The sequence below is a fragment of the Rana temporaria genome, chromosome 11 (assembly GCF_905171775.1).
Source record: "Rana temporaria chromosome 11, aRanTem1.1, whole genome shotgun sequence".
Lineage (NCBI taxonomy): Eukaryota > Metazoa > Chordata > Amphibia > Anura > Ranidae > Rana > Rana temporaria.
In genome coordinates, this window is record NC_053499.1 from 128,502,079 (window position 1) to 128,525,402 (window position 23,324).

General features: G+C 47.1%; 1 protein-coding gene across 1 annotated transcript in view; it reads right to left on the reverse strand.

Annotated features, from left to right (window-relative positions):
* The window catches only part of SLC7A6 (solute carrier family 7 member 6), an 82,510-nt gene that overhangs the window by 24,698 nt on the left and 34,488 nt on the right, over window positions 1–23,324 (reverse strand). The window contains exons 4-5 of the mRNA XM_040329113.1: window positions 22,205–22,349; window positions 9,327–9,450 (exon numbers count right to left, since the gene is read on the reverse strand). Coding sequence (XP_040185047.1) covers window positions 9,327–9,450; window positions 22,205–22,349 — 269 coding nt within the window. The remainder of the gene's footprint in view (window positions 1–9,326; window positions 9,451–22,204; window positions 22,350–23,324) is intronic.

The window sequence follows — 23,324 nt, forward strand, 5'->3', positions numbered from 1 at the left end:
CCTATAAAGATTTTACAGGGTGAAAGTTTGTCTGCATTCCACGAGCGGACGCAATTTTGAAGCGTGACATGTTGGGTATGAATTTACTCGGCATAACATTATCTTTCATAATATAAAAAAAAAAATGGGGATAACTTTACTGTTGTCTTATTTTTTTATTTAAAAAAGTGTAATTTTTCCCCAAAAAAGTGCGCTTGTAAGTCCGCTGCGCAAATATGGCATGACAGAAAGTATTGCAACGATCGCCATTTTATTCTCTAGGGTGTTAGGATAAAAAATGTATATCATGTTTGGGGGTTCTAATTAGAGGGAAGAAGATGGAATTGAAAAATAGTGGAAAATTACATTAGAATTGCTGTTTAACTTGTAATGCTTAACTTGTAATACCAACGGCCACCACCAGATGGCGCCAGCTCACATCTGGTGGTAATAACTTGTAATACCAACGGCTCACCACCAGATTGCCCACCTTCCAAGCCAAGTCGCCAGGACGACCGGGATTTGTCGAGCCCTGATAATAATATATGCAGCCCTCAAAAAAATCCACTTGCCTGCTCACATTTTGCGAGTGGATTTTGAGGGCTGGCGAGCGTGGGCAGCCTGTGAGCAGGGCGGGGCGAGCACTAAGCACTATTTTCAGTGCGAAACGTGTCAGCAGCCAGGTTTTATTTTCATTTTTGCTGTGACTTGTAGTGTTGTCCTCCTTTTAATAAAGGCTACAATTTGTTCAGAGTGCGGCTGTCCAGAGACATTTTTTGTTCCTGCCTTGACGAGTGCATTGCCTGCACCCGAGTTATCTGCTGCGGTGGAACTTCATTTGGGTTCCCACCTGGAGTGGCTACTCCCGAGCACCGCCGGCAGGCGGGTTGTATGGGAGTCCTTCTCCCAGCGCTTACTGAGGGAAAGAAGAGCAGGCGGCCGGATCAACAGAGCGCGAGGAACAGCACCAGTGGCTTTCATTTCAATAACAGAGTGTTCCCCGCAAAAAAAAGACCAAAAAAGAAAAGTGTTCCCCGCACTCGCTGTCACATACAGCCCCGCCCCCTGCAGGGCCGGTGCTAGACTATTTTGCACCCTAGGCGAGACCAGCTACTTGCGCCCCCCCCCCCCCCAAAAAAAAATTAAAATGAATTAAATTTTAGCACCAGAACTGGTCCAGGTGGAGAAGGGGTTCAGCCAGGTGGAGGGATAGAGCCAGGTGGAGAGGAGAGGTGCAGCCAGGTGGAGAGGAGAGGAGAGGTGCAGCCAGGTGGAGTGGAGAGGAGAGGTGCAGCCAGGTGGGGTGGAGTGGAGAGGAGAGGTGCAGCCAGGTGGAGTGGAGCAGCCAGGTGGAGAGGAGAGGTGCAGCCACCTGGAGTGGAGAGGAGAGGAGAGGTGCAGCCAGGTGGGGTGGAGTGGAGAGGAGAGGTGCAGCCAGGTGGGGTGGAGTGGAGAGGAGAGGTGCAGCCAGGTGGGGTGGAGTGGAGAGGAGAGGTGCAGCCAGGTGGGGTGGAGTGGAGAGGTGCAGCCAGGTGGAGTGGAGAGGCGAGGAGAGGTGCAGCCAGGTGGAGAGGAGAGGTGCAGCCAGGTGGAGAGGAGAGGTGCAGCCAGGTGGAGAGGAGAGAAGAGGTGCAGCCAGGTGGAGAGGAGAGGAGAGGTGCAGCCAGGTGGAGAGAGGTGCAGCCAGGTGGAGAGGAGGAGGGGGGTTCAGTCAGGTGGACAGCAGAGGGGGGTGCAGTCAGGTGGACAGCAGAGGGGGGTGCAGCCAGGTGGACAGCAGAGGGGGGTGCAGCCAGGTGGACAGCAGAGGGAAAGTGCAGCCAGGTGGACAGCAGAGGGGAAGTGCAGCCAGGTGGACAGCAGAGGGGAAGTGCAGCCAGGTGGACAGCAGAGGGGAAGTGCAGCCAGGTGGACAGCAGAGGGGAAGTGCAGCCAGGTGGACAGCAGAGGGGAAGTGCAGCCAGGCGGACAGCAGAGGGGAAGTGCAGCCAGGTGGACAGCAGAGGAGGGGGTGCAGCCAGGTGGACAGCAGAGGAGGGGGTGCAGCCAGGTGGACAGCAGAGGAGGGGGGGCAGCCAGGTGGACAGCAGAGGAGGGGGTGCAGCCAGGTGGACAGCAGAGGAGGGGGTGCAGCCAGGTGGACAGCAGAGGGGAAGGGCAGCCAGGTGGACAGCAGAGGGGAAGTGCAGCCAGGTGGACAGCAGAGGAGGGGGTGCAGCCAGGTGGACAGCAGAGGAGGGGGTGCAGCCAGGTGGACAGCAGAGGAGGGGGTGCAGCCAGGTGGACAGCAGAGGGGAAGGGCAGCCAGGTGGACAGCAGAGGGGAAGTGCAGCCAGGTGGACAGCAGAGGAGGGGGTGCAGCCAGGTGGACAGCAGAGGGGAAGGGCAGCCAGGTGGACAGCAGAGGGGAAGTGCAGCCAGGTGGGCAGCAGAGGGGAAGTGCAGCCAGGTGGGCAGCAGAGGGGAAGTGCAGCCAGGTGGGCAGCAGAGGGAAAGTGCAGCCAGGTGGGCAGCAGAGGGAAAGTGCAGCCAGGTGGGCAGCAGAGGGAAAGTGCAGCCAGGTGGGCAGCAGAGGGAAAGTGCAGCCAGGTGGGCAGCAGAGGGAAAGTGCAGCCAGGTGGGCAGCAGAGGGAAAGTGCAGCCAGGTGGGCAGCAGAGGGGAAGTGCAGCCAGGTGGGCAGCAGAGGGGAAGTGCAGCCAGGTGGAGAGCAGAGGGAAAGTGCAGCCAGGTGGAGAGCAGAGGGGGGGTGCAGCCAGGTGGACAGCAGAGGGGAAGTGCAGCCAGGTGGACAGCAGAGGAGGGGTGCAGCCAGGTGGACAGCAGAGGGGGGGTGCAGCCAGGTGGACAGCAGAGGGGGGGTGCAGCCAGGTGGACAGCAGAGGGGGGGTGCAGCCAGGTGGACAGCAGAGGGGGGGTGCAGCCAGGTGGACAGCAGAGGGGGGGTGCAGCCAGGTGGACAGCAGAGGGGAAGTGCAGCCAGGTGGACAGCAGAGGAGGGGGTGCAGCCAGGTGGACAGCAGAGGAGGGGGTGCAGCCAGGTGGACAGCAGAGGAGGGGGTGCAGCCAGGTGGACAGCAGAGGGGGGGTGCAGCCAGGTGGACAGCAGAGGAGGGGGTGCAGCCAGGTGGACAGAAGAGGGAAAGTGCAGCCAGGTGGACAGAAGAGGGAAAGTGCAGCCAGGTGGAGAGCAGAGGGGGGGGGGGGGTGCAGCGTGGTGGAGGGAGAATATAGCAAAGTGGACAGCTAGGTGGATGGATGCAGCCAAGTGGAGAGGGTCACACCAGTGATAAGATCATCCCCAGCGCTTCCCCCACTACCTGACAAGTTCCTACCTTGGAGCACTTCTTTCCATCTCCCTCCACATGTCACAGGCTGGGTAAGCTGCAGGATCAGCTTTGGGCTCCACACTCCTCCAGGACAAGTGGCTTCGGCCCAGCGTGTGGCCAGTCTAGGCCTGGGTGTATCCATTCTGGGTGTCTATGCCCTGCTCCTCCAATGGTTGCACATCACCCAGAGAGGGAGGCGGGGCGGGCAGAAAGCTGACACCCACGGCTGCTGCTGCCTGCTGGACATCAGCATGGTCACCTCTGGCTTAGTGCAGCGAAGGGGACGATCTGTCTGCTTCTTCTCCCTGCCTAGTCACTCTGCAGCCAGCCATATAGAGCCGCATCAGTCACCATCAGCTGAGGAGGAACTGATCTTCTGTAGAAGACCCAGCAGCTGTGGCAGCGCTCCCTGGCGGAAGTGCGCTCTAGGCGGCTGCTTAGTTCGCCTAGTGGGAGCGCCGGCCCTGGCCCCCTGGTCCCCGGACTTTGACAGATCACCCATCCAGGACGAGTGAGATGCATCAAAGTTCCTTGGCCAGGGGGCAGGGTTGTGACGACGAGCGGCGGGAACGCTCTATCGAAATGAAAGCCGTTACAGTGATGTTCCTCTGCGCTCTGATCATCCGACCAGCAATCCTCTTCCTCTCCTCTCCTCTCCTCCCCTGCATGATTGACACAGGGAGGCTGCACTGGTGGACAGATGAACTTGTATTTAATATTTAATTTCAGAACTTAATTCTGCATAAAACATTTAAGTGTCATTTCACAAGATGATTTATGAGGGCGTGTTTAAGGGGTGCAATTAGGGGCGGGGCAGGGTAGGAGTTTGGTGGAGCAACTGGTGGCAAGTAACCCCTGAGGCCTGGCTAGTAGCTCAGGGCTTGAAATTTTGGGCCCTGGTTATATGAATTCTAAAAAAGTTGGGATACGGTGTAAAAACTACATAAATACAGAATGAATGCCATCAAGTTTCAAAATCACCTTATTTTTCCTAAAATGGTTCACTTTCTCAGTTTAAACATTTGATAGGTTTCCATTTCTATTGTGAATAAAATACGGGTTTATGAGATTTGCAAATTATTGCATTCTATTTTTATTTGTATTCAACTTTTTGGGGAATTGGGCTTGCAAGTGTTTTTTGCTGTATTTTTCATCTAATAAGGACCTATGGGGATTAGTAAAATCAGACAAGTACACAGAGGCGGCCTGTCAATAGGGGAGCACCCCCCCCCCCAAAGCTAGCCATGAAAAAATAGTCCCTTTAAGTGTGTTCAGGGCGCCGGACACAGGCGTCTATGGAAAGCAGTAAGTCATTGCAATCACGTGCTTGCGGCTGAGAAGCCTTATTGGCTTCTTTTAGAATATCATCGGGCGCAGTGCAATGCACCCCGAACTCTCCCACCATAGAATTATGCTTCCTTGTTGGTTTATGATTGGTGCAGTTCGTAGGGCAGTGATTAGTGGAACCGCTACATCACTTCTACTTTCTGGTCGACTCCTCTCGGTTCCATGGTGGATGGAATTCAACTCTCCCCCCCCCCCCCCCCCTCCAGGTCCTGGCAGGGTTCTTCTACAGGACTATGTAGCCCGGAACCCTCCCTTACAGATGACAGCAGAGAGCCAACAACCCTGCTGGTCATCGCACACTGCAGAGGAGTGCTCACATCCTGCCGGCTCTGAAGAAAGTGGAGTCGCTAGGGAGGTACAGGCCACACTGGGGTGACACCGGTCAGCAGGGACACCGATAACACCGCACCATCGTCAGTGTATCGCGCTGACTCGCCGGATGTCTGGGTTGCTTGCCCCTATCCCCGGTGTCTCACACAGCAGAGCTGACTGAAGCCAACGCCACCTCCTCTCCTGGGCTTTCTACACATACAAGAGGAGGTAAAAAAAAACGTCTGTATTGTATTGTAGATGAAGGAGGGGGCACAGAGTGTGTACTGAGGGGGGGGCGCTGTACTTTGTGTAATTCGGGTGGCTTTGTACCAAGTGTAAGGGGGTGCTGTACTTGATGTAAGGGGGGGTACTACCTAGTGTAGGGAGGTCTGGACTGGGGGAAGGGGTCTGTACTAAGTCTAAGGGGGGACTGTACTTAATGTAGAGAGGGCCTAGACTGAGGGAGGAGGGTGGTCTATACTTGGGAAAGAGGTGGGTGTATACTGAGGGAGGGGGGGTCTGGACTTTGTGGAGGGGAGTCTGGATGTACTGAGGGGGACCATACTAGCCTGTACAAATCCCTACAAACCGAGTAAATCCCTTGTAGTCACTGGTTGGGAGGAGATGCATGGAAAGGCACCGGAGGAAGCGCTGCCCGCGACCTAGATGTGGTAGGTGTGGGGCTGGTGACCGACTGCTGGGGGGGGGGGGGGGGGGAGATATGGCATGACTGTGACCCTGCGCCCTTCAAAAATAATTTACTGCCAGCTTCCACTGCAAATACTTCATATAGAAGATATGATAGATGTTAAAGCATTTGTTAACCCCAACAAAAAAAACACACAGATCCTGCTCCCTTAAAGCTTTTATTTTTTATTTTTACAGCACAGTGTTTGTATCCGTCTGATCCTGCCTGGCTATACCCTCCCCTTTGTAAAATGACCACGGTCTATCATGGCTGCTGAGCCTTGACACCGCGATCAATTTATGTGCCTCCGTCATCCGCAGCCCTGCTCTGCCACCTCTCTCCTCCTCCCCCCTCCTCCTCCTTGCCTGTCTGCTCATGTCAAGCCCCCCCCCCCAGCTCCTAATGCTCTCATTAAAGCGGGAGTTCACCCATTTATTTTTTTCTTTCTCTTTTCCCCTTAGATTCCTGCTCGTTTTGTCTAGGGGAATCGGCTAGTTGTTTTAAAATATGAGCAGTACTTGCCCGTTTTCGAGATGCATCTTCTCCGTCGCTTCCGGGTATGGGTCTTCGGGAGCGGGCGTTCCTTCTTGATTGACAGTCTTCCGAGAGGCTTCCGACGGTCGCATCCATCGCGTCACTAGTAGCCGAAAGAAGCCGAACGTCGGTGCGGCTCTATACTGCGCCTGCGCACCGACGTTCGGCTTCTTTCGGAAAATCATGACGCGATGGATGCGACCGTCTGAAGCCTCTCGGAAGACGGTCAATCAAAATAGGAACGCCCAGTCCCGCAGCCCATACCCGGAAGCGGCGGAGAAGATGCATCTCGTAAACCGTAAGTACTGCTCATATTTTAAAACAACTAGCCGATTCCCCTAGACAAAACGAGCATTCATCTAAGGGGAAAAAGTATATTGTAGGGGTGAACCTCTGCTTTAAGTAGCACATGCACCCATTCCCTCCGTAATATTACAATAAGTGCCCATGTTCTATAATAAATATGCTTATCTGTACCGCTAACCCATCGGCTCCCGGCGCTCACTTGACTCCTCGGCTGTCCGTCTCCTTTCTGGCTGACAGAGAGAGGAGGCACCTAAGCGCCGGGAGCCGATGTGTTAGCAGTGCAGATAAGCATATTTATTATAGAACACAGGCACAGGGGTTAAAAAACACTTTAATAGTGAGAGATCCTTTGACGAGTCCTATTTGTAAGGCAGAGATAGTAAAATGTGGTGTAGGAAATGTATCCATCCAAATGGAGTTTCTGATATATAGTTTTGAACATAGATCCTTACATGTAATATATTTTATTGAATGACAGTTACTATTTTGTAACCGATTTACTATGTGAAAAAAAACTCTACACTACAATTATTAACAGTAAACTTGTATTGAACTCTGATGGGGGAGGATGTGCATGTCATACCTTATATGTGAATACAAAGAATTCTTTATCTGGTTTGGAAATGAACATTACACAGCTTAACCCCGAGTTTGGACAAATCTTTAACGAAGTGGCCAATCCACAAACAATGGTCACACCCTCGGAGGCATCCCACCCTACATGCATATTCCTTCTTTGTCACATAAACACCATAATTGGCCAAGGTTAGCCAAAGACAGACAAATTGCTGCAAGAAGAATGACCAGTTTTATGACATCTCTGAGCAGCAGGACCCATAACAAAAAAGGGAAAAGACATTGTCTGGTAATAGAAAGATTTTCTATGTTTGAAGCTCTCATTATGGCTCATAATTAATCCCTGTGGAGCATGATAGTGATGCTTGAATCTCTTGACTCAATTAACTTAAAAATAGCAGTCTACATAACAATCTGGAGTATGAGCAAATTATTTCCCAATCCTCCATAGAGCAGTCTGGGTGAACTTTACTAAGAGGCATCATATTTCAGCTCACCGAAACCAAAAATCTAGAAAAACCATGACTATTTATTTAAACTTCATATAGTTATTGAAACATTTTCCATTATACAGCTTAAAGTGGAGTTTCCAGCCCAAATTTTTTTTTTCATTGTGCTCATTAGACCCAAATTAAAAAAAAAAAAAAAAAAGAAGATATTTTTTTTTTTACTCATCTAGAAATGCCTGTTGCTATGCGGTCCCACAAAATCTGCCTTTGGAATCACCTAGGATTCTGACATCATCTCGCTCTAATGCTCCTGGGAAATGTGTGTCATCATTTCCCAGGATGCAGTGCGCTGTCCAATTATCACTCCCCATCCAAGACTTCCAGGAAGTGCTTGTGGGCTTCACAATGCCCACAAGAAAAATGACAACGGTGTGGACATAGTTTATAAAACTACCGTATTTATCAGGGGATTGCGCGCTCCGGCGTATAGCGCGGACCCCGAAAGTGGACCCGACATTCCTGTAAAAAAAGATTTTAGTACTTAGTTTTGGTGTCTTGCGCGGCGGCCTCGTCGGGTCCGGCGTCCATCTGCGGCTTCGGGTGTCCTCTTCGTCGGGTCCGGTGTCCTTCTGCGGCATCCTCCCCGCTCGATCCTCGCTTTCCCGCGCCAAGTTCCAATACTGCGCCGGCATATACCGAGCGCAGTACACTCGTGTATAGTCAGGCAGGCTCGGCTCCTCTCGCGCTCACGTCCTGTACGTCCAGGACATGAGCGCGAGAGGAGCCGAGCCTGCCCGACTATACACGAGTGTACTGCGCTCGGTATATGCCGGCGCAGCATTTAAACTCTGCGCGGGAAAGCAGGTATCGGCGTATATCGCGCACCCCGATTTTGCAAAAAAGTGCGCAGTATACGCCGATAAATACGGTCTTTTTTTTTTTAACAACAATGCGGAGCGGCGGCGGATTGTAAAATAGTAAGTGACCAGCTTTATATTCTAAAAACGCATGATGAAAGGACATACATTTAAAAAATGCTAATTGTGGTTGGAACCCCGCTTTAACATTCATTTCCCCACACCCCCTCCCACCCATCAGAGAAGAAAAAAAAAAAAAAAGGAAAAAAAAAAAGAAAAAAAGAAAAAATTAAATGTAATACATCTGTAAAAAACAGGTCTCAGGAGTGTTTGTTGAGTGGGGGAGGTAGATTCTTCCGTGCATCCCTTCTATTACTCCAGTTCCCTTTCTATACCAAATAAACAGCCGCCCACTATCACAACCATCCATCTCCTTTCACTCTCATTTACTCTGGTATTATATTACTCTGCAGAGGCGCATTGCCGCTGGTATAGCCACAGTTTCCCATTGCTTTCAATGGGAAGGAGCGGCGGAGGAGAGGTAAACACACCGCTCCAAAGTTGCGGCTAGCAGGACTTTTGGAGAAGTCCTGCTAGCGCACCGCTCCAGTGTGAAAGCCCTCAGGCTTTCACACTGGAGAAACAGCAGCCGCTGTTTCAAATCGGTTTGCAGGCGCTATTTTTAGCGCAATAGCGCCTGCAAATCGCCCCAGTGTGAAAGGGGTCTAAAGCAGACATCTTTGGATTTAGTCTAAAACCCCCTATAAGTGTCTTATTCTTTTTTTACCATTTCAGGGCATACATCTTCAAAATAGCTTTAAAACATGCCACCCGAGTCCTGATTGGATGCAACACCTCTCCTACTTCACAAAAATTATTCAGGACCTGAAAAAAGGAAGGTCTATGAAAATAATGCAGTATTTGATCACCATCACAGAAAGGTTTACTCACCACGGCCACTGCATCGCTGGCAACGACTGCATTGAAGTCTAGTACTGTATAATAAGCCACATTGGTGAGAATATAAATGATGGTAACAATGGGCATCGAAATACCAATGGACAACGGCAAGTTCCTGAAAAAGATTAAACGTGCAATTAGTAGACATTCACATAGTACTATGCAATCTACAAAGGCACAGATTACAGCATTGCCATGCCTCCCAGAGCCACACACATGCCAAGGATGAGTAATTCTAATGCCATGCAATAGAAACCATTGGTAGCCAGGACTGCTCAGCATTTCACAGCTGATGTTGAAGTGAGCCCCCTACGGACTCACAATGTGACCAAGTCTTGAAGTAAAGCTCCTGTGTTCTTAGGTTCTGATGGAAGCATACATTCCCTGGCACTTCTCTTCCAGAATGAACAGCCAGAGAAAATCAGCTTCCAGCAGTACATCATTGCATAGATATTTTGCTTCATTGCGAGATTCGCTTTAGAAAAAAAAGAGACCCTGTCACCAAGTTTTTAGCATTTTCCTATGCAATTATTTTTTCGCTCACAATGTGTGGAACTTGTTAGAAAATGTAAAACAAATAAAAAAAAAGGGGCATGCGCACTTTTTTTACATTGCTAGAAAATGTGACTACACCAGGAAAAGCCCATTCCCTAGCACAGCCTCCTCTCTCCTTGCACATTATAGCTCTCTCATAAACATGCAGTGCCTAATTACTCTGTGCTGACCCAGCTCCTTCCTCATCAACCTACATAACCTTTTATGTAGCTGTCGGGGGAAAAGGGGAATACTATAGGGCAGGGCTCGACAAATCCCGGTCGCCAGGGCGACTAGAAATAGGGTCCTGGCGACTTGGCTTCTGAGCTGGCGTCATCTGGTGGTGGCCGTTGGTATTACAAGTTAAGCATTACAAGTTAAACAGCAATTCTAATGTTATTTTTCACTATTTTCACTGCCATCTTCTTCCCTCTAATTAGAACCCCCAAACATTATATATATTTTTTATCCTAACACCCTAGAGAATAAAATGGCAATCGTTGCAATACTTTGTCACGCCGTATTTGCGCAGCGGTCTTACAAGCGCACTTTTTTTGTGAAAAAAATACACTTTTTTTAATTAAAAAATATGACAACAGTAAAGTTATCCCAATTTTTTTTTTAATATTATGAAAGATAATGTTACGCCAAGTAAATTCATACCCAACATGTCACGCTTCAAAATTGCGTCCGCTCGTGGAATGCCGACAAACTTTTACCCTTTAAAATCTCCATAGGCGACGTTTAAAAAAATTCTACAGGTTGCATGTTTTGAGTTACAGAAGGTCTAGGGCTAGAATTATTGCTCTCGCTCTACCAATCGCGGCGATACTTCACATGTGTGGTTTGAACACCGTTTACATATGCGGGCGCTGCTCACGTATGGTTTCGCGTCTGCGCACGAGCTCGTCGGGACGGGGCGCGTTTTCTGGCTCCTAACTTTTTTAGCTGGCTCCTAGATTCCGAGCAAATTTGTCAACCCCTGCTATAGGGTGTCACTTGAATGGCAGCTCCGAGTCTGACTCTTGAAGGTCTACAGAATGAAGGCATTACAGTGGAGTTTCCATCCCAATTTTTTTTTCCCCCATTATTGTGTTCATTAGACCTAAAAAAGAAAAAAAAAATATGTTTTTACTCATCTGAAAATGCCTGTTGCTATGCGGTCCCACGAAATCTGCCTTTGGAATCACCTAGGATTCTGACATCTCCCTCTAATGCTCCTGGGAAATGTGTGTTATCCATTCCCAGGATGCAGTGCACTACCCAATTATCACTCCCCATCCAAGACTTCCAGGAAGTAAGTGCTTGTGGGCTTCACAATGCCCACAAGCAAAATGACAAACGGTGTGGACATAGTTTTATAAACTATCTTTTTTGAATAACTATGCGGAGTGGCGGCGGATTGTAAAATAGTAAGTGACCGGATTTATATTATAAAACTGCAGGATGAAAGGACATACATTTAAAAAATGCTAATTGTGGTTGGAACCCGCTTTAACAGGTTAATGGCATGTATAAAAAGCCCATTGCACATATAATCGCATAGGAAGATTTTGTTGAAATGAATGATCTGGCGACCTGATCTCTTTGAGATGACACACAGACACAGATCTGGTGTCTGGGATTGCCCCATAAAGACGATGACTCAGTGAACAGGAATGGCCAGTGACAGAGGATTTCTGCCAAGGAGAAGGAAGCAGTCCTGTAGCTCTGCTAAAGAGATCAGCAAGAAGATAAAGTAAGGGGTGTTGGCTGGTAGAGATGGTGTGGATTAAAGGAGTAAATAATTAACCAATTCCAATAATAGGATTAAAGTTGCCTCTGTAATAGTACAGTTTCCCTTTAAAAAGGTAAGTAGTAGTTATACACTGATCAGCCATAACACCAAGATCACCGACAGGTAAAGCCAATAACGTTGACTCGTTACAATGACATTTGAAAGTGGGTGGGATATAGAAGGCAGCAATTAACCACTTCAAAACCGGGCACTTTTACCATCTTCCTGCCAGCTCTGTTTGTATGACAATTGCGCTGACATTCCACACAGTACCCAAACTAAATTTTTATCGTTTTGTTCTCACAACTAGAGCTTTCTTTGGTGGTATTTAAAGCGGGGGTTCACCCAAAAATCAACTTTCTGCCATTAGATCCAGCATACTTCTGACATCTGCAGTATGCTGTTTTTTTTTGGTACTTATCGTTTTATCAGCCGTTGTTATCCGGCTCCGAGCGAGGATTCCTTCCGGGTATAGGCGTTCCTAAGCCAAGCGGAGTTGATTGACGGGCTGCTAAAGCGCGTCACGCCCTCCTGAAAATACTCGAAGTGACACTCGAGTGTTTACGGCGCCTGCGCAGTCAGCTCTACACAGCAGGCGCCGTAAACACCCGAGTGTGACTTCGGGTATTTTCGGAAGGCGTGACGCGCTTTAGCAGCCCGTCAATCAAATCCGCTTGGCTTAGGAACGCCTATTCCCCGCAGAAATCCCCGCTCGGAGCCGGATAACAACGGCTGATAAACGATAAGTACAACAAAAAAAAAGCATACTGCAGATGTCAGCAGTATGCTGGATCTAATGGCAGAAAGTTGATTTTTGGGTGAACCTCCGCTTTAATCATGACTGGCAATAAAAATAAAAAATAAAAAAAAAGACTGAAAATTTTGAAAACAAAAAAACATGTTTTTTCTTCGTTTCGGTTAGAACATTTAGTAAATTAAATAATTGCTCTGCGTAAGTTTAGCCTTAAAGGGGTTGTAAAGGTTAATTTTTTATTTTCTAAATAGGTTCCTTTAAGCTCATGCATTGTTGGTTCACTTACCTTTTCCTTCAATTTCCCTTCTAAATGTTTTTTTTTTTCCTTTGTCTGAATTTCTCACTTCCTGTTTCTCCTCAGTAAGCTGTTCTAGCTGACTAACCACCAGCAAGAACGGTTTGGATGATGATGGAAAGCTTACTGAGGAGAAACGGGAAGTGAGATATTCTGACAAAGAAAAAAAACATTTAGAAGGGAAATCAAAAGAAAAAAAGGTAAGTGAACCAACAATGCACTAGCTTAAAGGGGTTGTAAAGGAATTTGTATTCTTTTTCATAATAAGCATCCTTTACCTGCAGACATTCCTCTTTTCACTTCCTCATTGTTCGTTTTTGCTCAGAAGTTGCTCTATTTCTTCTCTGTTCTGTTCACTTCCTGCTTGTCTGATTGTTACTCACCACCGTGATGGGAGGCTTTACTGTGGTGGTCAGTAACGTGCTCGCCCCCTCCTGGGAACTACATCTGTGCGGCAGGACGCTCTCTACGTGTTAGAGACTTCAAGGAGGTGTGAATTACTGGGCGTGCCGCAATGCATACTGGGAAATGTAGTTCTTACATGAACGAGCGCCGCAAACCAGGAAGTGAATGAGATGCGCGTGCCTGGCGGCCGTGATGTCCGCCAGGCACTCGGGATCGGCGGCTACAGGGACAAGATGTGGAGCTCTGTGTGTAAACACAGAGATCCATGTCCTCTCAGGGGAGAGAGGAGACCGATGTTGTGTCCCTTGTACATAGGGACATAGATCGGTCACCTCCCCCAGTCACCCCCCTTCCCCCACAGTTAGAACACAATTCAGGGTACACATTTAACCCCTTCAATGCCAGCCACATTTTTACAGTAATTAGTGCATATTTATAGCACTGATCGCTGTATAAATGTGAATGGCGTCAAAAATGTGTCAAAAGTGTCCGATGTGTCCGCCATAATGTCGCAGTCACGAAAAAAATGCTGATCGCCGCCATTAGTAGTAAAAAAAAAGAATAAAAAATAATAATAATTCTGTCCCCTATTTTGTAAGCGCAATAACTTTTGCGCAAACCAGACGCTTTTTGCGATTTTTTTTTTTTTTTACCAAAAATATGTAGAAGAATACGTATCGCCTAGACTGAGAAAACATTTTTTTTTAAAAAAAAATTGGGCTATTTATTACAGCAACAAGTAAAAAATATTGTTTTTTTTTATTGTTGCTCTATTTTTGTTTATAGCGCAAAAAATAAAAACCGCAGAGGCGATCAAATACTACTAAAAGAAAGCTCTATTTGTGGGGAAAAAAGGACATCAATTTTGTTTAGGAGCCACGTCGCACGACCGCGCAATTGTCAGTTAAAGTGACGCAGTGCCACAAGCTGAAATTTCACCTGGTCAGGAAGGGGTATATGTGCCCAGTAAGGAGGTGGTTAAAAAGGAACCTATTTTGAAAATATAAAATTAACCTTTACAACCCCTTTAAATGTATCCCGTTACATTTCTTTGGTGAAAGAAATCCAAATCAGTGTATATTATTTAGTCTGTGGGAAAGGTATAGAGTCCACAAACTATGGTCTATATCTGAAAATGTATCAATCCTGATGTAACGGTGGACGGCCTATCGTTTCTTGAGGCCCTAAAATGCCAGAACCCTAGAAATACCCCCAAATAACTCATTTTTGGAAAGAATGGTTTGGAAAATTAAGTAATTCAAATAAATAAAATTGTTCAGTTTTTATTTTACATACGGTCATCAGTGCAGTACACCAGGTATTCCTGGCGGTGATCAGGGACACCGATTGGTGACAGTACGAAAAAAAGAAAAAAGAAATTTCAATTTTTTTTTTCTAACACACTGTGACCAGAGCAATATAATGTTACCATAACATTGCACTACTTTGGGGAAGTGATCAGGATTTATTTTTTATTTATTTTTAACATACATTATGTTTGCTAATAGCAGTGAATTCCTTTGCTATAAGTAAGCATTTTACTGAATGAAACAGAATCGTTCCGTTTTGTTGTGATCGGTCAAAGCTAAATCACATGGTACAGAAGGGTGCGATTTGCCCTGGCAAATTGACCACTCACAGCTAGCAACACAAGTGTACATAATGGATGGTATGAAAGGAAGCCATGCATTGTGTACAACGGTCATGTGACCTGCTGTGATTGGCCATGGTGGTCAAATGGTAACGGGAGCGAGCCAGTACTCTGATCATTAATCGGCTATGTCCCGTGGACACGGTCAGTGACAGATGACGCCGCTGCACGACCCCATGGCCGTACGATCGTCGCTTCCTGACAGGACTTCATATGATGTCCAGTCAGGATGGGAAAGCCACCGCTCGCCTGTCAATTGTCTATAGCAGGGATCTTCAAACTACGGCCATCCAGCTGTTGTAGAACTACACATCCCATGAGGCATTGTAACACACTGACATTCACAGACATGACTAGGCATAATGGTCAGGGTCTTGAAACGTCTCCTGGGACTTGTAGTTTCACCACAGCATGAGGGCCAAAGTTGCCTACCCCCAACGGCTTACTGTCCAATACCACAGCATCCCTTCAGAGGTTTAGTAGCGTCCATGCCACAACAGGTCAAGGGCGTTTTGGCGACAAAAGAGGGACCTACGCAATATTAAGTAAGTCATCGTAATGTTATAGCTGATCGGTGTATATCAAATACATTTTATAGGGGTTGTAAACCCTTGTGTCTTTTCACCTTCATGCATCCTATGCATGAAAGTGAAAAAAAAAAAAAAAAACATCTGGCTGTGACCGGCCCCCCCCGTTTTACTTACCAGAGACCCATATTTCTGTCGGCAAGAAACGCGCTTGTCCTCTCTCCACGGGGTCCCGACTCTTGATTGATAGCAGCGCAGCCATTGGCTCCTGCTGCTGTCAATCAAATGCTGGATTCTGGAGCACGCCCGAAAGGTAGCCCCCCCCCCAGGAGAGAGCTCCTCCTAGGGGGGTTATCTGACGCGGGGGAAGGGGCCGCCTGGGGACTTCCAGAAGACCAGGTTCGGGGCCACTATGTGCAAAACGAGCCGCACAGTGGAGGCAAGTATGACTTTTTTTTTTCTTAAATAACAAAGAAGAACACTTACAATCACTTTAAGCTTATATACTGAGTTACTATTACAGAATTGACCCTATAGTATTAATGATTGGATTCATATTTGTATTTATTGTTTTGCACATTTGCTCTTCCATATCTCTATTATATTAATTATGAAGATTTGTGGATTAGCCACCAGAGGGAGCAAACAATTCGCAATCACTCGACTTTAAAACGATTGAAATAAAGAAGCTGTCAGGTAGAGAATGCATTGTTGTCAGTTGGCTCATGCACTTTCATTGTGAAAGAAAGCAATCAGTCACTACAGGCGTGTTGCTGAAAAAACAGAAACGGAGCCTGCAGTAATGTAAATAAGAGTAGAAAAAATTGGCTGCCCTCCATGTATGTACAGTATATAAATTATGCAATGAAACATTCTTGGTAATAGTTTGAGATCTAAAAAGATTTCATTAGACCAGGGTTTTTCTTTAACACCAGCGTGCAGAATGAAGACCAAAAAAATAAATCAGTGAAAAAAGGCAGTGCAAGCCATGGCTGTGATCTGGAAGTCTACAGGCTGTTTAAAGCGGGGGTTCACCCGTACATAACACTTTTCCCCCTAGATGGATGCTCATTTTCTCTAGGGGAATCGGCTAGTTGTTTTAAAATATGAGCTGTACTTACCGTTTACGAGATGCATCTTCTCCGCCGCTTCCGGGTATGGGCGTTCCTATTTTGATTGACAGTCTTCCGAGAGGCTTCCGACGGTCGCATCCATCGCGTCACGATTTTCCGAAAGAAGCCGAACGTCGGTGCGCAGGCGCAGTATAGAGCCGCACCGACGTTCGGCTTCTTTCGGCTACTAGTGACGCGATGGATGCGACCGTCGGAAGCCTCTCGGAAGACTGTCAATCAAGAAGGAACGCCCGCTCCCGAAGACCCATACCCGGAAGCGACGGAGAAGATGCATCTCGAAAACGGTAAGTACGGCTCATATTTTAAAACAACTAGCCGATTCCGCTAGACAAAACGAGCATCCATCTAAGGGGATTCTTTGAAAAAATTGTCTTATGGGTGAACTCCCGCTTTAACAAGCTAAAGAAAGAAATGCTGGCTATACACCAACAACCTCCCCATAAAGGAAACAAAGCGGATTTCCAGGTATGATTTTTATTGCATACATTGGTCCAGCTTGGCCATATCCAAGTATGTATATCTCATGTTCCGTGCCAACATTAGCCCCCCCCCCCCCCCCCCCCCCCCCATTTTCTTATATCCTGTATCAATATTAAATAAATATAGTAATCATCTTCCTTTAAAAAAGTAATTAGTTACAGTTACAAATTACTTGTCCGAAAAAGTAATTGAGTTAGTGACTCAGTTACTTCATAGGCAAAGTAACTAGTTACTCGGCAAAGTAATTGAGATTTTTTTTTACTTACGAAGGCCTTAGGCCTGGTGTGGCGAAATATGAACTTTGTGCTACTGGCTGAGCTGACTGACTGCTGATATTGCTTGTAAAGCTTAAAAGACTCCATTTATCTGTTTATAAATATATAACAGGCTGTTATATAGACAGATAATTGGAGTCTTTCAAGCTTTACAAGTAATATCAGGCAGTCAGTCAGCTCAGCCAGTAGCACTAGCAGCACAAAGTTCATATTTCGCCACACCAGGCCTAATGCCTTAGACTAGGCCGCTCCCCCCCCCCCCTCCCAATCCGATCCTCGGCTCCTCACCTGGCTCTGGCTGCGCAGGGGCCACAGTCGGTCGGTGCTGCCTGTCTCTGCTTGCGCTCTAGCCTCTCAGTCAGGACGGAGTCAGGAGGTATCCCAGTCCCCGGAGTCCGGACCGCTGACCGGTGGTGGAGCGGAGCCTCCGTGGGGGACGGGGGAGATGTCGGCGGCTGAGGAGTGAGAGTGAGTGACTCACTCAGTCAGGTCACAGGTGAGAGGAGTTGAGCGCCAGACTCCCTCGGGCCTCCTCGACAGACACGAGCGACACTGCAGACGGCCGCGGGCGGGAGACTCCAGGCGCGTGCATGCGCCAGCGCCACCCACCCACGACGAGTCACGAGTCCGACACATGACCCGCCGGCGACGAATCGAATCAGACAAGAAGATGATATGCATGACCCTCACCCAATCACAAACAAATTGTTTGTGATTGGGTGAGGGTCATGCAAATCATCTTCTTGTCAGATTCGATTCGTCGCCGGCGGGTCATGTGTTGGACTCTGACAGTCACAGACGTGATGAAGACGACCCCAGAGTCTGCCCGGACTGCCCCTACCCGCGCGCTCAATGTAACTCAGTAACGCCGCCAATGTAATGGAAACGGCGTTGCCGATAGGGTAAAAGTAATCTGGTAGATTACTAGTTACCCTCAGGAGGCCAATCGTTACGTAACGGCGTTTATTTAAACGCTGTTACTTACAACACTGGTTATTAAAACAGTCAAAATATATAGAGTGTTCCTCTTCTGATACATAGATTGGGAAGGAGAGCCATGCATATGTTTTCACTATTTGATCCAAAGCTCTTACCTGAGGGGCCACTGGGGGAAGCGGACAATCACTACAGTAGTCAGTAGTAGCGATAGCCACAAACTTCTGGGTCCCATGCCTGGAATTAAAGGCGTTCTCTGATTGGACAAGGTGGAGCGGAGGGGCAGTAATATGATTTTCACCGTGTCCAAAGGATGCCTTGTATTAATTGAAAAAAAATACAAAAGCATTCTTTAAAGGGTGGCAGTGCCACAAGAGTGACCCCTGTGGTCAGTATGCAGAGGGGAAACCACTTGGTACAGGACCCAAAGATTGTGGCCATCACTATAGTGGTTGTCAGCTTCCCCATTTGCCCACCCAGTATGAGATATGCACTGAGTCAAGCAAGTCCAATGTAAATGCACAATAAAGGTTCACCTTCAGACTTGCTATTATCGAAAGGTACACAAGAATAAAATGTTTCATCAGTCAATTTATATAGGGAATATAAAAAAAAGACACCAGAGATGCAATACCAACTCTTATATTAAATTATGCAAAGTTAAAACAAATACATTTTATGCACAATCTAAACGCAAAATACCATGTTGCCCACTTAAAGCGGAGTTCCACCCAAAAGTTGAAGCTCCACTTATCTGTCCAATGCCACATTTGGCACTTTTCGGGGGAGGGGGGGGGGGGGGCGGGGAGTAGGTACATGTTTTTGACAGGGACCCATCCCCACTTCTGTCGGCCCTAGCCAAGTCCGTCAGCAGTTGGGCCCCCCCTTCTCCGCCGAGCCATTCATAAAGTGCAGTGCGCTTTGCGCAGTAGGGAATCAGCTGTGAAGCCGCAAGTCTTCACTGCCAGTTTCCCTTACAGGTAATGGCAGCGGCAGCACCCGAGAGCCAATGGAAACACTGGCCGGGGTGCCAAAAATCGCTGGATTCTAGGACAGGTAAGTGTCCCAATATTAAAAGTCAGCAGCTACAGTATGTATAGATGCTGACTTACAGCGGAGCTCTGCTGAAAAAAATAATATTAAAAGCCAGCAGCTACAAATACTGCAGCTGCTGACTTTTAATATTAGGACACTTACCTGTCCTGGAGTCCAGCGCCGTCCGCAGCAGAGGACGAGCGATCCCTCGTCACTCTGCTGCCCCCCCCCCCGCCATCCTCGGTGAGGGAACCAGGAAGTGAAGCGCTCCGGCTTCACTGCCCGGTTCCCTACGGCGCATGTGCGAGTCGCGCTACGCCTGACGATTGGCTCCCGCTGTGTACTGGGAGCCGAGTGTTCCCAGAACACAACGGGGGGGGGGGGGGGACAGGAGGTGACGTCATGCCCGCAGTCTGCCCGAGACTGTGTGGCCGGAAGTGGGTGCAAATACCTATCTTTAGACAGGTATCTGCACCCCCCTGAAAAGGTGTCAAATGTGACACCGGCGGGGGGGGGGGGGGGGGTTCCGATCAGCGGGAGTTTCACTTTAGGGTGGAGCTCCGCTTTAATTTTTTTCATCTTCTTCTCTTTTTCCCCCTCTTTTTTTTTAACTTACTCTGGTACTTGAAAATTAAACCCCCTCAACTAATAATCATAGTGGGCCAGATTCAAGAAGCACTTGCGCCCGCGCAACCATAGGTTGCGCGGGGCAAGTGCTTACTTGCTCCGGTGTAACGAGTGCTCCTGATTCAGGAACCTTGTTACACCGACTGCAGCCTAAGATATGACAGGCATAAGCCTCCTTAAGCCTTCATATCTTTGGCTGCATTCTTGCGTTGGCCGCTAGGTGGCGCGGCCATTGTGATCTGTGTATAGTATGCAAATTGCATACTACCACCGATTCACAAAAGTTGCGCGGGCCCTGCGCACGCAAGGTACAGAGTTTCCGTACGGCGACTTTAGCATAAGGCTGCTCCTGCTAATAGCAGGGGCAACCAATGTTAAAGTATAGCTGCGCTTCCCGCTCGTGAAATTTAAATTTCACTTTGTTTACGTAAGTGAACCGTGAATGGCGCTGGACGTCATTCACGTTCACTTAGAAGCAAATGACGTCCTTGCCGCAATGCACGTCGGGAAAGTTTCCCGACGGAGCATGCGCTGTTCGCTCGGCGCGGGAGCGCGCCTAATTTAAATGATTCCCGCCCCCGGCGGGATCATTTACATTAGGCAGCCTTACGCCCGGCTGTTTAGCATATGGCCCGCGCAATTTACGGAGCAACTGCTCCGTGAATCGCGGGCAAAACGCAATATTTGCGTGGGCGCAGAGAAAAATATTTGCTCTTTGCCCACGCAAATATTGCTCGGATCTACCTGAATCTGGGCCCTTGTCTATAATGTCCAATACTGCCACATGATTGGTGTAGCCTGTGTTTTCACACATCTCCATATCAACATTTCTAAACCGATTGTGATGACTAGTATATAGGCAACGACTACAGTCACGGCTGTTTATTTTAAGATGCTTTCTATTTTTTAAGGTTATATGTTCTGTATTAAGACATGTTTAGACTTCTGTATGTCAAGTTCAGGGGGATACTTGCATAGCATATTACTTCATGGACTGTGGCTCACTTGATCAAACATTGGTCTTGAAAAGTTTATGTTGTTCTGCGATACAATTTTTCTGAATTTTGTATTTTAAAACCATGAAATTATTCAATGTACACTTACTGCATACCTTCAATAAACACTTATTGAAACAAAATAATTTAGATTTTATTTAGTTTAATTAAACAAATGTCCCATTATCTTCTGGAGTATTGAACGCAGTAAAGATGGACAAGAGGCTACAGAGCTGGTGGGGGAGGGGGGGGGGGGTAGCAGTGACAGGCCTCCAGAGAGGAGAGTATACTACTTCTCTTCTTGCAGGAAACTCGATTTTTGATTTGTTTAAACCACTTAACCCCCGGACCATATTGCTGGTCAAAGACCAGAGCACTTTTTGCGATTCGGCACTGCGTCGCTTTAACTGACAATTGCGCGGTCGTGCGACGTGGCTCTCAAACAAAATTGGCTTCCTTTATTCCCCACAAATAGAGCTTTCTTTTGGTGGTATTTGATCACCTCTGCAGTTTTTAGTTTTTGCGCTATAAACAAAAATAGAGCGACAATTTTGAAAAAAAATGAATATTTTTTACTTTTTTGCGTTTATTGATTTGCGCAAAAGTTATAGTGTTTACAAAATAGGGGGTATTTTTATGGCATTTTTATTAATATTTTTTTTTTTTACTAGTAATGGCGGCGATCAGCGATTTTTTTTCGGTACTGCGACATTATGGTGGACACTTCGGACACATTTTTGGGACCATTGGCATTTTTATAGCGATCAGTGCTATAAAAATGCCACTGGCAGTGAAGGGGTTAACACTAGGGGGCGGGGAAGGGGTCAAGTATGTTCCTTGGGTGTGTTCTAACTGTGGGGGGTGGACTCACTAGGGGAAATGACTGATCGCTGTTCATACATTGTATTAACAGACGGTCAGGCATTTCTCCCCTAACAGGACCGGGAGCTGTATGTTTACACACACAGCTCCCGGTCCTCGCTCTGTAACAAGCAATTGCGTGTGCCCGGCGGCGATTGCGCCCGCTGGGCACGGGACTCGGGGGAGCGCGCACGCGCCCCTAGTGGCCTGCACGAGAGCAGACGTATAGCTACGGGCACTCGCGCAGGGGAGCCGACCTGCGGCTGGTCGGCAACCAGTTAAACACCTAATAGGGTGTCAAAGTCAAAAAAAGAAAAACACATTGTTATCTATATGGGCACATTGAGTGAAATCGCCCATATTCAAGTGGGATTGTACATACAGGCTTACTTTATATATCTTATGCATCGCTTGCAAAAATGACAATTTGGCCAGAGAACGGCTGGGCACACAACAGTATTTGGTTGGACATTCTACCTATTTTCCCTTTACTAAGGGTGGGCGTTAAAGACTGAAAACCCATCACATTCCTATAGTGAATCGCCATCTAGCCAAATGCTGGCATTTCCTAACATTATTGATACCTTTCTGGGTTCTTAATTTCCTCTGTGACATAGTTCAGTGTGTCCCAGCCGGAATAAGAGAAGAGGGCGGAATACAGAGCCAAAGATATGTCGCCAGCGTCCCATGATGACCCGGCAAAAGAATCCTCAAAGTTCTCCGTGCGGCCTGGGGAGACAAATCACAGGAACAATAGAGCAGACAGAACATCTAAGGAGAACTGGGAATGCTTTTGTCTTATAGATCAGTGGTCATCAATCCTGTCCTCAGGGCCCACTAACAGGCCAGGTCTTATGTATTACCTTGAGGAGATGCAGACTAGAATATTGCATTTGCCGGTACTGAGCAGCAACATGATATCACCTGTGATGTTTTTCAGTTATCTTGCAAACCTGGCATGTTCGTTGGCCCCGAGGACAGGGTTGATGAGCACTGTTATAGTGCATCCACCCCGACATTAAATTTGTTAGACAGCCACTGGCTATTTACATTTATCGCAAAGCAAATTAGATCAAAAAGTCCACAACCATGTCCAGTTATCAGCCCTAGTCAGATGAAATAATAAATGGTTTAAAAATAGTGTACAGTTCTAAATTAAAGCAGACTTGTTTAAAAAAAAAAAAAAAAAAAATCCTTACTTTAATATCCATTAACCACTTAAGACCCGGACCAAAATGCAGGTAAAGGACCTGGCCAGTTTTTGCGATTCGCAACTGCGTCGCTTTAACTGACAATTGCGTGGTCGTGCGATGTGGCTCTCAAGCAAAACTGGCGTCCTTTTTTCCCCCCACAAATAGAGCTTTCTTTTGGTGGTATTTGATCACCCCTGCGATTTTTATTTTTTGCGCTAAACAAAAATAGAGCGACAATTTTGAAAAAAAAAAATCAATATTTTTTCCTTTTTGCTATAATAAATATCCCCCAAAAATATATAAAAAAAACATTTTTTTTCCTCAGTTTAGGCCGATACGTATTCTACCTATTTTTGTTAAAAAAAAAAATATATAAAAAAAAATCGCAATAAGCGTTTATCGATTGTTTGCGTAAAATTTATAGTGTTTACAAAATAGGGGATAGTTTTATTGCATTTTTATTAATAATTTTTTTTTTACTACTAATGCCGGCGATCCGCGACATTATGGC